At 39.2% G+C, this 17989-nt stretch overlaps 1 protein-coding gene across 1 annotated transcript in view; it reads right to left on the bottom strand.

Annotated features, from left to right (window-relative positions):
* The window catches only part of SNTG2 (syntrophin gamma 2), a 207030-nt gene extending 191837 nt beyond the window's left edge, over nt 1-15193 (bottom strand). Inside the window, exon 1 of the mRNA XM_053937530.1 lies at nt 14084-15193. Coding sequence (XP_053793505.1) covers nt 14084-15193 — 1110 coding nt within the window. The remainder of the gene's footprint in view (nt 1-14083) is intronic.
* Between the last annotated feature and the right edge of the window lie 2796 nt (nt 15194-17989).

Here is a 17989-nt window from a genome sequence, read left to right as displayed (position 1 = left end):
TATTGTTTTCTTCTATTGTTCTGGACTAAACAGCCCAGAAAAAAAACCTGCTCCCATACATTTCTTTAAGGTATTTAGCTTTCATATGTATCACAAATGAAACCTCTGTCTCATGGAACATGAAAGCATATTCTCTGAAATTCCTCCCAAGTGCAAAGCACAATCTGGCTCTTTAAATCTCCAGAGCTACCAAGAAGTAATGCGAGCAAGAAAAAAAAAAAGAATATACACACTCATGCACAAGGTAAAATAAGACTCAATCCCAATTCTGACAGATTAATTACAAAAGTTCATACCAATTTATAAATTGTACACCCTCACTAAAGTTAACACATGCCACAGAAATTGTACTTGTATTAATGAGATCCATTGGATCTAAAGTTACTGTCATAAAAGTGTAAAATTTATGTGGAGTAAAAATGAAAAAAAAGAAGTAATTAAGCCACAGTGTTAATATAAGTTGTGAAATAACTGCCGATGTGATTTATTTGAATTTCTACATGGAATTCCTTACAGAAAAGAGATCTGCTTACTTTTTTAGTGTTTGAGACAAATAAAATATTTCAGTTACATCTAGAAAATGGTGAGAACTATAGAAGTCATGGAAGAAAAAAATGTTTTACTGAAAATAAATAGTATATTTCACTTTTTCATTTTTTTCTGATATATCCCCTTATGTTTTGCTTGGTACACTTCCTTCTTCTTATACCTCTGCATATTTTAGATGGTTAGTATTTCATCTCTTAAAATACATATAATTTTTCTCTATGGTTACAAACCAGGTCTGCTGATTCTCTGTCCTGGTTGAGATCCCAATTTCTATTCAGCTGGTTCATGACCTGGGCACTTCTATTATAATGAAAATCCTGAACAGCAAAACACATTTTTATCAGCTACTCTTCATTTAGTTACAGCTACTTTTTAAAAAGATCTGATATTAAGTAATTAAAAACTGTAAGAGGAAAGCTAAGTTTGAATTTAAAATGTAGTTGTGTCTGACCCAGTAATGCATCTCTAGTATTTTGCCTATTTTAAATTGACAATTTGCCATCATTTGCCAACAACACCAAACTGTGTGGTGCAGTCAGCAAGCTGGAGAAAAGTGATGTCATCCAGACAGACTTGAGAGGTGGGCCCCTGCAGACCTCATGAAGGTCAACAAGGCCAAGTACAAGGTCCTGCTCCTAGACTGAGGCAATCCCAAGCAAAAGTATAGGCTGGGTGAAGAATGTACTGAGAGGAGCCCTGAGGAGAAGACTTGGGGGTGTTTGTTGTGACAGACATTCTTGCTCATGGAGGAAGTCTCTTCATGAGGTTTCTAGTCTGTCACTCCACTCTGGCTGGAGAGATGGTTGGACCTAATTACCTACAACTTTCACCATGAAATAAAGTAATCTCACACGGAGAGGTTAAATCACAGCAAGACAAAATGCAATTATCTGTGTTTATTAGTATGAAGTTATACTAAAATCTTACATCCCTTAGATCCAGAAGTTTCCTGGATCAAGAAGATAAATGCTATGGCCAAATCTTTACTTAACATACACTAATTGAGCCTTCTTTTATTTTCTGTCATAAAATAACTCTGATAGGCAAAATACTCTGGATAAAAATAGAGACAATGAAGAACATTTCATAATCTTCAAAATTGTAGTCTTCCACTGATTTTCTCCTTGAAGTAATAGATAGTGAGTAGTAAAAGACACACTTCAGAAAGATGGCCTTCATTTGCTTGTGCTTCTTCATCTTCTTCTTTTTACAAATAATTTTTAGAATTACAATTGGAATGCATGAAGAACACCTTCACTATGAAACTGCAAAGGAATAGAAGGCTCAAATAACTTTGTTCATCTTTAAGGCTGAAGATCCCATGAAATCTAAACCTGAACCCTGGATTTGGGAATTGTGATATCTAACATATCACCCAGATATTTTTATACATCTTACTTTCAAGAAGCAGATGTTCCCAGTTCTAACGGAAAGATTTTAGGTCCAGCCTAGAAAAGCAGAAAAACCTAAAATACAGAGACACATGTGGTTGTAAGTAGCATAATATGGCAGATCAACCCTGAAAGGTTTCTGATTCCTAAATCACAAATTGCCACTTTAGTGCAGAAAGATGATGCAACAATTTAAGTAAAATAATTCTCCCAGAGAACCACAAAATAAATGGAATAGCAATTAATAATTCTAGTCTTACATATGCCAAGCTAGCAAGTGGTAGAAAATCTGTGGACTTAGTTGTTGTTTATAGCTCTAAATACTCTATAGAACACACTACAAAGAAATCACACAAGTAGCTCCAACTCTGGCTACCACTGTTTGGTTTGAAGAACAGGTGTCTGCTAAGGAAGGCAGGAGCCTCCCTTGGAATGGAAAATGTAAACCGCTTCCTTCTGAATCATTATAGTTTTGAAATTAATGGGCTCTCAGGCAAAGATATGCGAATAGGAGTACCAGTTCTTTACTAGCATGTATAATAAAGCAAACAAACAACAACAACTACAGCATTAACAGCAAACCGAGCCGGCACCCAGTGTCAGCCCCTCTCTCGGCCACAGCGCTTTCCCCTCTGGTGCAGTTCCAGGCACGGCCGGCAGGGGCGCTGGTGGCTCCCGGTGGGTGGGGCAGGTGCGGTGATTCCCCCACGGCTGCAGGGGGCGCCCCGGTAATGGCCGCTTGGCCAAGATGGGAAGGGATGGAAGGGAGGCTTTGCTTCACAAACCCCGGGGGCAGCCGATCCGGACCCCCAGCAGGAACCTCAGAAGCAGCAAGCTGGGATGGCAGGAGGTTTTGACAGGCAGAGGTTACAGGGCTACAGTGGAGTGAGAGCTCGGAGCAGTGCTGAAGAGGCAGTGGGGGCAGGGCAGCGGCGGCCTGGCTCCCAGCAGGGCAGGGAGAGCTGAGCTCAGGATCACCGGCACCCGAGCAGACGGTGATAGTCCCTCTTTTAGTGAGGTGGGTGCTAATAAGGTCCCAGTTCAGTGGCTGCTCTCACGAGCAGAGGCTCACCCCACGGCAGAAGAAGCAGCTCCGGGCTGGGCTCTGGCGGGAGCAGCAAATTCCTTTCCCCAAGCAGCAGCTCCGACCGTTCCCATCCGAGGCCAAGAGAGAGAGAGAGCCATCAGCTGCTCCAGCCCCGTCTTTTATCAGCCCCATTCTCCAGGTATCTCTGCCTCTTGGCAGGAAACTCCCAGATAAGAGAAGCACAACATTTTAACAGTTACGATCAAATGCATTTCAGTGCCTGGCACTCTGCCGTGGTCATTTTGTGTACCCTTACTGACTACATCTCGGTAGTGTAGGCATTAGTAATTCCCACCCACAGAAGGGTACCATTTAAATGGAATATGATTCTGCTTATACAGCAGTTACTTGATATCCAACAAAACTCTCAGATCCCAAAGCAGAACTAGACCTTTAAGTCATAGGTTAGCCTGTACCACCAGAGGAAAAATTGGAATCTATTAAGTCTTTCAAAAGTAAGGCAAGGTGTTATGTTCCAATTAACTGAAAGTCATAAAAAGTATCTGCAGAAGTCATTAGTGAAAGCACCTTAATTTCACATAGCAAGATGAATTAGTTCCACAAGATATCTGATCTGTAAATATCAAGCAACCTGATGAAAGACTGTTTAGACTGCAATGTATAACTAGTGTATCTAATTTTTTATTCTGTGTAATAATGTTCAAGATGACAATTTTCCATTATATTTAAGCAAGAAACTACTTTTCAGTTATTTCTTGCAGATTATATATAGAGAACACAGAATACTGCTTTGATTGTTCTTTCAAGTCACATCCAATTAAATGTAAGATAATTAGTTCTCAGTGAATAGAAGCCCTCCTAATGAAACATCAAAACCACAAATAAAACCAGAGATTATAGTCAGACTACTTAGTTACAGAGAAATATTATTCTTAGACCTAAATAATGTTTCCTCATCTTTCATTTTGGAGAATGTTTTGATTACTTAATTTAAAAGGAAAAGATCCCTTCTCCATAGGACAACAGTTTTTCAATTTATATTGATAATACTCTCTTGGCTGGCCTCTATTTGCCAAAGTTTCACAGAAATACTTAAAAAATAACGATGCTCAGTGCCATAAACTATGGCAATAGGTTGGTGGATTTGTTTTAATTTTATTTCTTAGTTCTGCTAAATATGCTGGGCTAAGCCTCATTTTTTTTAAGGTAGAATAGTCTGCCTTACAAAAAAAAAAAAAACAACATTTTTATAGTTTTCCCAAGCAGACAATACTAACACTAATTGCTTAAAATTATACATGAAGCACTCTCTGTACTTTGTGGCACTTGGCAATGAATCACATGTTGGACTAATAGAGGGAAAATTGTATAAATTTTAAAAGATGAAGTCTTCATTTTATGCTTTAAATTGATGAAGCAAGAGATTTTTACAAAACAGAATTAGGTTGAGCCTGGTCGGATTAAAATGACACTGATATTATGAGAATTAGAGAGTCAACTCCAGCAGGTTTACTACATTTAGGTATTTTTTGTTATGAAAATTTCAGCCAGTTGACACTGAGTTAAGCTTAGCAACATTCATAAAAGTCTGTCAAACTGCTAAAAGATGTAAAGAAGAAACAGAGATAGCAGAGATGTAAGTATGGACTTCCTCTATTACATGAAAATACAAATAATCCATTAAAAACAACCCAGTACTTCCCGAGGTCTAGGCAACACGTGTCTGCCTACTCACCCATTTCACATCCATTCTCTTTTTATAACTACCCTATAATGTTTCTGATTGTAGGGAAAAAAAAAATCCTCTGTTCATTTTTTCGTTAACTGAAATGGAGGATCTACAAGAATACATGTTCAGCTAATGAGAAAGTCTGATTTATTTTTATTAGATCTACAGCAAAGATTATGATGAAAGAGCACAAACGACTGAAGTACAGAATTAGAGGAATAAATAAGCACAATAGCACATAAGCACGATTAGTCACAATAAACTAAAAATTGAAAAGATGATAAGAAATCCCTATATCAAGTCAGCTTGTCAGCTGTGGTTGGTTTGGTTTTTTTCCTTACTGTCTTTAAAATATTACACATTTTTTTCCTCTTTCCTGACATTTGAAAGGAATATTCTTGAAGATTTAGTCACAGATGGGTCCAACTGTTACAAGATTGCCCTCAGGAAGGATTACAAATCTAATTTTTGTTTTCTTATTCAAAAGGTTCAATTACAGGTAGTAAAAGTAAGAAGAATGAAGCATTCCTTCAAGCTACAATTTATATTATCTGACTCTCTGTCATAAATAACAGAGAGCTCCTTGGCATTATGCATGCAAATCAGATTTAAACTATTTCAGTGTAAATTGAACCTCTAGGTTGTTGTGGTAGCATTTTAAAAATGAGAGGACACAGTCTTAAGCTGCACCAGGGGAGGTTTAGGTTGGACATTAGGAAGAAGTTTTTCACAGAAAGGGTGACTGGGCATTGGAATGGGCCGCCCAGGAAAGTGATGGAGTCACCATCCCTGAAGGTGTTTAAGAAAAGACTGGGTGTGGCACTCAGTGCCATGGTCTAGTTGACAAGGTCATGTTAGGACACAGCCTCCATGATCTCAAAGGTCTTTTCCAACCTAGTTAATTCTGTGATTTTGTGATTTTGACAACTCAGATTTCATACTTTATTCCTGGGCCATCTTCCTAAACCATCTACCTTTAGGAGTATCCACCTATTTCAAAACCAAATACGCTTAAAAGCAGGCAGCTTTCTTATTGGATTAAGCATGTTCTCTGAAAAAAATGTTGCTTTTCAAAGTCATTTGAGAGCAACACATTCTGTTACATCCCCAACTTTGATTAAACAGAGTTGTGACAATGCCATGCTTGGTTAATATCCTGTTTAACAAAAAAACTACAGCTGTTAAAACTTCTGAATGTGTAATTTCAAGGAAGAAACAATTTTTTTGTAAATGGAAGGTACACTGAATAGATTTAAGTCTTAACTTCTGAAACTTTATAAGTAGAAAATTTTGTATCAAATTTTATTTAATTCGGAGCAAAGATGTGTAACTCTAACCAGTGAATAAATTAGCCCATATACATTTTCTGCCATCCTTACCTTGACACTATGGAAACGACACTATGGAATGAAGTGGTAAACCAGCCTTAAACTAATGTCACTCTATGATTTCATCTACAGTACCTTTCACTAATTTTCTAATGTAAAGTGAGTGTGAAGTTTGTCTTAAATAGATGAAAGAAATTGGATTTTTGTGTAGAGTTAGATGCAGTGGGCTGAAGTATATCTACTGAGTACAGGTTATCTGAAGACTGAGAAGTTTTTTGTTTAATGTTTGATAACCTTGGAGGACATACAATTTCTATAGATCATAAGAATAAAAATTTCTTGCCTTATAAATTGTAAATGGTACTACCATAACACATGGTACTACCATAACACATACTTCTGTGATTATCAATCACAGAAGTGGAAAAAGTATCATATAGTTATGATCATGTATAATAACTGTATAATACAGTTTTATACATGATCATAACTATATGATACTTTTTAATAACTGTATAATACAGTTTTTGTCAGAAAATAATGTCTTTTTTACCCCTCTACTTTTCAGATATTATGAATGCAGACACATACAGTTATGCACACATGTTCAAAGATTCCTTTAATGATCACAAAATCCTGTAAAACAGGCTTGGAGATTCTAGAACAGTAAAGTTACACTTCAAAGCACACTAGGAAGTCTAATCCTTTTATGTAGTGTATTTTTTCCCTTATTATTCAAAAAAGAGCATTCTGTTTAGCACACCCAGCATATGAGCCATATGATGCACCAGATGCCTTAGTAAATAATTCATCTCTTAATGAAAAGTACAATAAATAGTTGCATAAAACTGTGTAACAATGCAACTGATAACTATCCTTTCAAAACTAGAAAAAGAGGAGATTTTATAAAGAGCAATAGCTATATCACAAAACAATACTGTCAGACTGAACTGGAAACATATGCTTAATTATGCTTCAACTGTATTCTGGAAATGAGCACAAAGCACAGATTACTTCATATCCTTATATTGCTGCTCCATCAGGGCTCATGAAGGGTGGCAGAAGAATGTTTAAATGCTGCATTTACTATGCCTAAGACAGCAGGATAGGTTGAGAAAGAGAGGAAAAGACACATGACATAAAATAAGATTGTAATGCCTGCTTGAAGTGAGCATTTTACTGGTAAAGAAGACACTAGCATTTTATTAAAACAACAAGTATAAGTAATTACTAAAGCCTTTCTAAATATATGACTTAATACTGTTAAGATAGGATTTGTATGGAAAGATGTGCCCATGAATTTCCTTGCAGTATCTATGTCATAGCTGCTGCCAGTGGAACAAATGAAAAACCTATCTCTTCGCCTGTTGATTTAACAGGCTTTCTGGAGAGGAAGATGGTAACACACTTGTGACAAACAGCTTTCAAATATGCATGTGTCCTCATGCTATCCCATATGAGATCAATTCTTCTGACACTTTCCTCCAATAAACTTACTATTTGCACACATACCTAGAGGAAAAACACAGCTTCTATAGAGGAAACAAAATAATATCTCTTACTATCTCCCATTTCGTTTAGCACTGTTTTGAATGCATATTTTTGTTCTCTATTTCTCATGTTACATGTTCTAACATTATGTATTCGTGTTCATGGTAATCCTAAACATACTAGTCCTTAGACAAGTAGCAGCAGCCAGTAAGTTAAATGAATGAGATTTCTCCAAAGTCTACATCAGTTACTAGATGGGACAGGATAGTGCATGATATAGTGAGAGGAAAAAAGAAATCTAACTGAGATTCAAAAGAAAACTTTGAAAAACATTCTCTACATAACATATGGGGAAGTTTTGTCAGGCATTCACAAAATGTAAAGTAGTGAAAGACAATTTCCTCAATCCAAATTCACAAAGAAAAACTGGCTCAAACCCTTAACTGAAATATCTTTCCTTCAGTTTTTCCACTGATAAAAGTAGGAACAATAATGCACAGCCACTTAACAGAGTGCTCTGAAACTTACCATTTACATTTTCTCTGGTGTACAGGTAGATATGAACATCAGTGAGTAAGAACAGTGTTGCATCACTGTAGAAACGCTGTCCACCAGCATGCACAGTATAGCCAACACATGGGGTTTTACTGGCTGTGTGAGAACAGACCATCACAAAACAGAGGCTGAGCTACTCTGAGCCCCATTTCAACACATTCCATTGTAGTCAGGCCTCCTGCAAAACCTGGGCATAAACAAGAATTCCCAACAAAAGGTAAAACCAACAAAGTATTGTTTTGTGGCAAGGAAAAATCAAGAGATGATGATACAGATTTGACACCAAAAGGTTTTGATTCCAGCCCTGGGTAAGACTGCTTCTGTGGTCCTCAACAAACCAATTAAGCCTGTCTGCTACACCTCACTGTAACTACTGGTTTCAATCAAGGAATTGTGCTATGCTATGAAATTCAGCCACTCAGACTCTGGGAAGTCACTGTGCTTACAGTGCAGATGCTAAGCACCCATGAAAAAAAGCTACTCCAGATGGACTTTACACAGCAAATGGCATTACACATAACTTGCCTGTTCAGGGAGAAGGTTTCTCCTTAGCTTTTAATCATCTGGTGACTTAAAATTCTCAGGTAAGCTCTGTAAAGGTAAAAATCACAAAACAACAGGCATGAAACAGTCATTCAAGTTTGGCATGGTGGAGGGAAGCATTATAAGGGTAATGATTTTAGAGTATCATATAGCATGAGCATGTATAATGCCTCTTTAAACACAGTACAAAAAAACCTGATGTTCTGCATTGATTTTTCTGCCCACAACTTCTCTAAATATGAGAAGTGCGTTTTGTCCCTACAACAATCTGAACTTCACAAGGAGATGATAAATGAGATAATATTGATTAGATTGTGCTAGAGGGTTCCAGCTCTTCAAGGTTATATCCTTTAGAGAGTTTGTAAATCTCATTATAGAAATCTGCCTGTTGATATACATAAATAAAGAGTGGCAGAAGGGTTCCAGTATGACAGCTCACATTGGAGTCATGCTGTTCTTCAGACAGAAAGTTCAGACAAGCAGGTACAGAAGAGCTCAATAGAGTAGAATCAGCTTCCCTTTTTCAAGGAAAACAGACCAATAAAATTTAGATCAGAACTGCTGCAAGAGTATTACTGACAAAGTGTCTGTAGTGAAACACAATCATGGGCCTTAGTTGGCTTTAACTGTCAGCTTCATCTGTAATGTGAAGGATGAGTAAGTCCACTGAATTGTTCCAACTAGTTTAACATGCAGTTCTTATAATAAATGAATCTTAACTTCAGCAAGAGCCTTTTCTTGCTTTTGGTGGTGAAAAAAATCAAAAAAATATCAAGGAGCACACCAAAAAGAAAGTGCAATAATCTACTAAATTCCCCTGGAGTTCTGCATTCACTCTTAACTAAAGGAGGACAAGAAGAGGCACTTAAACTGCCATCTGCTTTTTAAGAACTTCAGATTTCTCCCTGAGACATAGCAGGGGAGAGGGGGCAGCTGGGTATGTGTGAGGTGTGGGGAAGACTCTGTATTGAAAAGAAGCAGAGGTCCTTCTGATGGGCAGGAGTCACCAACACACGATGCCAGCCACAAAGGCTAACAGCATTAGCCACAACAGAGAGCAATCCATGTAATCATTTCCCTTTACTTGGCACTCATTACACTGCACCCAGGTTTGGGCCCTGCAACACCACAAACACTCTGACAAATGAGAGCAAGTCCCATCAAAGCCCACTGAAATGGGCCAGGGGCTGAAGCACTTCCCCTGTGAGAAGTAGGTGAGTAAGCCAGGCCTGCGTGAACCTAAGGAAGTAGGAGCTTTGAGGGAGGAGCTAATAGCATACTGCCAGTTCACCAGGACAAGAGCCCAGCTGGGAGCAGCTTGCACAGAGAGGTTGAGCAGTCTCCATCCTTGGAGATTTTGAAGATGCACTGGGAAAAGACCTGAGCAACTCAATCTGAATTCCACACGGTCACTGCAGGGGAAGGTTACGCTTGTGGACCTCCCAAGGTCCCTTTCAACCTGAGTGAATCTGATTTGTGTTTGCTGTCTCCATTATTGTGATGCCACTGACAAGCAATAATAATAGGTGTCAGTTTTGTAGGAACATGGTCATGCTCTGTTCCTTTCTGCTGACCTCTACTACCATTTCTATTCTAAGCAGTCTCTGAACTCTCAAGTGAAAGTGATTCTATTTATATTCATCTCATAAAATGTTTAAAACATCAGAAAAAAACCCAAACCTGTCTACAATATGAAACACAGATCTGAGGTGTAAAAGGAATACCAATGATCTTCTTTTTCTGAGCAGCAGGTGGGCAGAAGTCTTATTTCCATTAAGATGTTAAAGCCATAAGCTTGAATATGGTTTTTTAAAATAATTTTCCTAAATGTTTTCATTAAGATATGTACAGGTAAAAGCCATATTCAGGTTTGGTTTGTGAAAGCAAGGAAGCTAAGTGAAGAAAAATGAAATGTTTGATCACTCTGATATTTAGTAGCTGTTTGGTAAAGTCTTTAATATGATCTTGAAACTATTAATTTCACAGATTTTTTTTTTTTGGGGGGGGGAACATCTTCCCAAATAAGTGGGAAGACAACAAAATTTACACTAGAAAGTAATTATTAGGCTTCACACAACAGAGTACACGGACACCTCCTCCCTGTCATGAAGCTCCACCATCTGTTTTCTTGTGTTTGCCATCTTCAAATCAGAAGACAAAATCTGTTCACTTTACAGCAAAAGTTTCTGAAATCAGCTTTTGAGAAGCAAGGAATTTTAATAGAAAATGAGTATCTGTGAGAAAAAGCTTCAATTAGTAAGTATATACTATAGATTCGCATTGTGGCATAGACAGATCTTGGTAACAATCTCGAAATCCATGCCACCTCAGTACTGATAACTTCTCATAAAAATCACAAGAAAATTGAAGCTTCTGACAGTCACATAGAGTATGACTGAATGGCTTTAAAACTTACTAAAATACTGGTGTGGAATATAATGATGGTCACCTATTTTACAAAACCGTAAAGATTAACTGTTGACCCTGAAAAGATAGGGAGAAGACACCGAGGCTTGTGGTAACATGACACCTAGTGTTCACTTTCAGGAAGCTTCAGTATTGGTGGGGGCCAAATGCTGAAGAAACATCAATGCCCCAGAACATCTTTAAAAAAAAAAAAAAAAAGGTAGGTATTTATACTAGCATCTCTAAGCAAGTGCCTAACTCACACAGACACAGTGAAAACCGAGGAGAGGAAAGGAAAACCTGCCTGTGCTGCACTTGCCCTTCTTATTGAGTACACAGTTTGGGTAACTGCAGAGAAGAGTGCTATGCAAACAAGTTTCATGTTGCTGGCTTTTTTTCTTTGGGTTTCTGCTGCAAAAAGGAACAGTCTACCTATTGCTCTTTTTCTGGTTGTGTGTGGAAGCTATTAGAAAACGGAATCTACTACATATAATATGCCTAAGTTTAAGAGAATAATCCCTATTAAAAAAAAAAAAAAAAAAAAAAAAAAAAAAAAAAAAAAGGTCTATTTCTACATAGCAATGAATTGTACATTTATTTCTTCTTTTAAAATTGTGGTGTATCAACAGTACAAGTACCTCTTACATTATCATTCCCTTCCAAGTTTCTAGCAACACAATGAAAAACACAGTAATTAATGCATACTAGAACAATGAGACCATAAAATCCATGTAAGAACATGGCACAAGCACTCTAACATTGTAAAAATTACTAAGAGATATGACCCCTTGAGTATTTCCAAGGGCAAAGGGTAGAAAGGATTATATGAGAAATTAGAACAAAAATGCACTACAGATAGAGGAAACATATACTGATTTTTGGAATCAGATTAATAAGAATCCATGTCTGGTACTGAATGAAATAGGTGTTTCATTACACTGAGATTGGCAAAACATTAAAGACAAGGTCTGACTGAAAATTTGTTCTATAGAACTGAACATAAACAACTGTACTTCAAGAAGTTTATAGATACATTGATATAGATACATATAGATACATGCATGCAAAAAGAATTAGTATTGTATTACAAATCTAGAATTGTCTTTAATTTAAAAGTATGCTCAGTTATTTCCCAGGGGGTAGTATTTAACTGTTATCCTTCTGAAGAGAAAAAAAAAAAAAAAAACACAAAGACAACCCATCTATTTTTTAGCACTAATATTGTCTAGCTACCAGAATCCCAAACAATTAATTTGACTCAGAAAGCAATATTTAGTAAACACTAACTACTGTTATTATATCTTATTTCTGAGAAAAATGTGCACATAGTCAATACACAGGCATTAAAATACCATTTTTTTTTTAACAAGGTAAACATGTCTAGATTCCAATACTGCTAAATAAGAAGATGCAAGTCAAGCACTTGTCACACTGTGAATTATAAACCAAGTTCTTATTTTTCAATACTTTTTGAGCATAATTTTCTTCAGAAGTTTAGTATGTGGCATATCTGGGGAGCCAAGCAATTATGAACTCACCTAAATAAATATCTGCCATAAGATGTCCCTGTTGAACTTGAGTCTAAATGGCTTTTTAACTAAGACTATTTATTCATTCCTTCTTTCAATCACATACCTCTATCAGAAATAGCCAGGAAAGTGAGGCTAAATTTGTCTGTTTGTTGGAAGCAGACAGCTTGCCAAAGCCTTAGATTCATAGCACTGTTTCTTCTTTTGGGTCAAGGTAAATTGTGTAGTCACATGCCTTTAGTTCCTATTGCTCTTGTCCAAGAGGTCAGTTCACCATTCATGAAGTGCCTAGTTTGGTCCCAGGCAGAAGTCCCACAAGTAACAGCAGAAATGGCATGTCCTATTGGTCTTAAACATACACATTTGACACAACTACAAGAATACCAGTCATAAATTTCACCTAATGATAGGTATTATCTCTCACCTTTAACACTGAAATATTCTGAACTGACATACAACCTACTCAGCTGTTAACATTTTAGATAAATGCTGCACAGATTATTTTTGCAGTTTCTGAACAGGTCTTACAAATTAAGAACTGTGAAACAACTTTAAAACACAGAGGATACCACAGTAGGTTTAACTCCATTATTTCTTTTATTTCCTTTTGAATTATAGAAAGTCTAAAAGCTCAAAGGTTAAATTTATGCATCTCCTCACACACAGTTAAAAGACAGATGCAAATACAGGCTGTGAAATCTCAGACAAGACAACAGTTTGTTTCCACAGATTTATGTGCAACTGTCATACATGCTTATGACAGTTATCTACCCTTTTCTTCTGCACTTGAATTTCCAAATATTACTTTCATTTTTATGATTACAGAAGCATGAAGTAGTTACAAATTCACTATAAGGGAGAATGTGCCTTTAAGTCAGCTTTCATGCAGCTGAGGCACCTTCTAAGCAACACTCTGGAGAAAACATCAGGAAGATAAATACAGTTTTTCTTTTAAAAATTGCAAGGTTGTGGTCACCGAAACAGCTCAAAGGATAGGGGTAAAAAGAAAATTGTTTATTTTAGCACATATTTTATATAAATACAATGAATAATTTTTTAGCTGGTGATCAAAAACGATTGCAATACTAAAACAACTTTACATGCCAAGAAGAGCGGCGTGTTAAACCAGAGAGTCTGTAATGATTTTAAAAGGTCTGCAGGGCAGACCTACTACATTTTATATAAACCAGGACAGCGGAGAACCGCCGTCAGAGGGCATCATTCATGAATGATTTGCCAAATACGCTGTCGTGAAGTAGCAAGTTATTTTCTAACTCCCTCATGGGCTTCTCCTAAAAGTGCATGAGATGCTAAATACATCCAAGTAGCTGACCTTTGGTTTTGGGTTTTTTTTTTTTTTTTTTTTTTTTTTTTTTTTGTTTGTTTGTTTTTGGTTTTTTGTTTTTGTGTTTTTTTTTTTTTTTTTTTTTTTTTAATTTATCATCGCAGGCAGGCTTGCAGCTGGGTTTCAAACTGAGTGATGCAACGCGGTCCCCGGGAAACTCGACCCTCACGCTGCACCCTGTCACGGCGCGCTGAAAATCGCGACCAGGATCAACCGGGACACGTCCCGCCCGGCCGCGCTCGGGCCCCGGTGCCGCCCGGCTGCGGGAGGGAGGCGGGATGCGGCCGTCCCGCCCGGGTAGCCGCGGCAGCTGCCGCCTCGTCCCTGCGAGAGCCCCGCTGGCATCCCGAGCCCGCACCGCCCCGCTCGCCGTCCCTCCCGCAGGCGCCTCCCTCCCGCTCTTCGGGCAGCGCCGCCGGCGGGACCCTCCCCACCCCCGCCCCGCCGCGGGAGTTGGCACCGGGACGGGCTGAGGGGGAGCGGTACTTGCCCAGGTGGGGACGAGGAGGCTGCCGGGCCGCTCGAGCGGTGCTGGAGGAGGCTGCTTCCCCGCCACGCTCATCTCCTCCCATGCAGCTGGCGTAGTCGTAGTCCTCTCAGTCGGGCGGCTCGGCGGGACGCGGCGCCTCCGGCACCGACTCCCAAGCGCCCGCCCCTCCCGGCAGCGCCGGCGTCCCGGCTCCGCGGGGCAGGCTGGCTCCGCGGGGCAGGCTGGCTCCGCGGGGCAGGCTGGCTCCGCGCTGCCCTCCGCCGCCCGCGGCCGGGCGGGGCGGGGTGGGACGGGGGCGTTCGCCGAGGGCTCGGAGCCGGGAGGGAAGAGGAAGGCGGCGGCGTAGCGCTGGCTATTTAACTTGGCTCTTCGTCGGGGGAAGGTGCCTCCACTGCCGCTCCCCTCCCCTCCGCGGCCGCATCCCGACAGCCGAGCTCTGGGTGCTCCTGCGAGCGCTGCCGCGCTCCTCCCCGACACCGCACGGCTCCGCTCGGGCCCGCCCGCGCCGCCCCGCGGGGCAAAGGCGGGCGGGGGCTCCGGCCTCCCGCGCCCCTCCGGTGGGGCAGGGGCGCTGCTGCTGGGGGAAGGTGGCCGACGTGGCGGGGCTGTGGGGGTGAGGGCGCTGCCACTCCGAGCGCAGCCCCCCTCGCCTTGTCCGCGCCCGTAGCGGGCAGTTGCGCCTCGCGCTGGGTCACAAGCGACAGCCGCACATAGCCCTCGCTCGCTGATCTCTGAATCAAAACCAAGAGTAGTTTGACGTCCCTCGAGTATTCTTGATACCCTTGGCATTGTGTAACACCTGGCCACGAAAAGCCCCAGTCCTAAACATTGTCATGAGATTTTGCTTTCCCGAGCATCTTTAGCTTCCATCCAATTCCTGACCATGGTCCATGGCCCAGACTATCAGTTTTGGGGGAGCTTCTTGCAGTCCAGTGGTAGCAATGTTGAAGCTGATCCTAAGGCAAAGAAGTTTTTTCCGGTCCTTAACATACTACTTTATTAGGAGACATATATTTCTACTCTTAAGGAGAGGGAAGGGAAAGTTCTTAATTTTTCCTATCAGTTGAATTAAAAATATGTGCTTCATGCACATAACTTTCTGTTTTCTTACCTAAATGTAATTTGAAAAGGCATCTCTGTTCTCTTTTGACACCTCTGCCTTTGTCATGCACAAAGAGATAATCAAAGTATGATTGGAGCTGGCTAGACTTTTTATAAAGTTACTTTTAGAGCTAGGGTTTTTTCCCCCCTGCAAAAGCACATGAGAAAAGCAGGAAAAAACATGCATCATCTTTCTCTTGGAGGTAAATCCATACAAAATATTGGTTTTGTCACTGCTATACTTTACCCTAGAATGAATTCCTCTCTTTCCAGGTTTTCCTGGTCAAAAGATACCTGACATCATCCCTGTTTACTGTTTGATCTTCATACATACCAGAGCGCTGGAGAAGAAGGGGAGGGGTGGACAAGAGGGCAATTTGCTATGTGGGATTATGGGATTTCATTTGTTCTCCAGTGCTGCTCAGGGCCCTCCACCTGTGCCCGAGTTGTTTTCTTTACCATGCACAGAGGTGTGGAGTTTGACATGCAGCAAGGAATCGATGCCATTCTGCTAAAGAGCTGGAGTTAATACTCAAGCCAATCTGCCCCAATCCATCCTGTGCATAAAAAGGCATTTATCTCACTCCGTGCCTGTAGAAAAGTGCGTGACAGCACACCAGAGTGTGAAATGTTGGAAGAGATGAGACTGGGCCACTGCCTCGCATGACCATCCAAACTTAGGTGCATGCAGATGCTGTGAGAGGTATGAGTCTTCTGCTTCAGGCTAAAGACAGCCAAAAAAAGCAAAGCAACACAGATGAGCTGCACTCGCTTTGGAGGTGGACTGCTCCATAGGAGTTGCCAGGAACCAGCAAATAACAGCAGCAGTCCTGGCGGGTATTTGCTAGTATGGATAATAGTTTTCCAGTGACTACAAACTTGTTACCTCATCCATCATTGCTTCTCACGGTTCTTCTTCATAAATATGGCATATAAGTGAGGATTAAAAAGTGAAGATACAAGTTAGTGTAAATATAAAATAATGATAGCTATATGATAATGTACAGAGAATATATACGAGAAATTACTGACAGATAAGTAAAATAGAAAGAATTTACTTTCTAGAATGTTTTTTACCTACAAGCTGTGCTTTTTAAACTTAAAAATCCTTGTCAGTTAATATAATTAAGCCTTGTACAAAATATGTGACTACCTGAGTGGTGTATCTTAACACTGACAATTACATAAATTATTTCTGGAATTCGTCAGAAACTGGATAGAATCAGACAGCCAAGGAACAATTATTGTTAATTTCTTTTTGGAATTAACAAATGCCTTTCAGTGAATTATATTTTCCTATGGTATTGCTGTACTGAATGTAAGTGGGTGTATATAATTTGAGGAAGGATTAGGAAATAATAAATATTTTTACTTAAGTTGAGCTAAACAAATCTATAATGGCCTCGTCGAATGCTTTATTTCAAGGGGTGATCAGATTTAATAGCTTAAGAAACCCATGAGCTTCTTTAGGAGTTGATATTTTGTCCGGTTTGTTACTAGTTGAAAGCATATATGCATTTTTGCCTTTCTTCTTTTTGCACTTTTTCAGTTTTACTGCATGTCTGATCCTGCAAAATCTTTTGCCTTAGCCATTTCTGAAATAAAGTAAATGGAAGCTAGCTGTCATATAGCTATTTTAGTGATGAGAGTTTTTGTTTTTCTGGATTACATTAAATCCTATAATTTGAAATAAGGCAATTATTTGAAATTTTCATAAAAATCTATAAAATATCAAGAAAGTAATCATGCAAAGAGATGGCACTTCAAGACAATGCAGACTGTTTTCAATAAGATGACTTTAAGCTAAACTCTTTATTTTGGGGTGTTACATTAGACAATTGCCAAGAAGTTTCATTCAGATCTGACTTGCCTCACAACAGGAAAATTGAAAATTGTGCAAAAGATTTGACTAAAATCAGTATGCATGAAAACAGATGCAAACTGCTGAATCTGGAAGGTATAATATTACAGATCTGTTTTTATTTCTTTCTGTTTTTATAAACATGCTTTGCATTTGTACATGAAAGCATACATACACACAGATGATTCCTGGCTTAGAAAATGGAAGCAGAAGACTATTAGCACTAAAACAATAACTAATTTATTTTACTAAGATGTCAAGGTTAAAGACTTTTTCCAGAGAAGTGAATGAAAGAGTATAATTTGGTTTTCCAGGAAACTTAGGTATGCAGACATTAAAACATAGCTCTGTCAATACAAGAACCTTCACAAAGCTATTGAAGTCCATTTGTTGTCTTAATAAAAACTCTAAAATTTGCAGATGCTGTTTTAGTTTTTAGATGTTAATGTATTCTGTATTAATCAGGAAGGAGGCCTTTTATGAAACTTAATTGCTTTGTGAACTTCATTACACCTAATATATTACTAACAAAATAAATGCTCTGCCATTTGATTTTGTGTTGTGGGAAGAGATTAAAGATATAGGGAAGCAAAGAATACTTTTTAAAGTATATTGGGTTTGCA

The sequence above is a fragment of the Vidua chalybeata genome, chromosome 3, assembly GCF_026979565.1.
Source record: "Vidua chalybeata isolate OUT-0048 chromosome 3, bVidCha1 merged haplotype, whole genome shotgun sequence".
In the NCBI taxonomy this organism is placed as follows: Eukaryota; Metazoa; Chordata; class Aves; order Passeriformes; family Viduidae; genus Vidua; species Vidua chalybeata.
The sequence above is the reverse complement of the archived record's forward strand: the minus strand, read 5'-3'. Positions and strand labels throughout refer to the sequence as shown.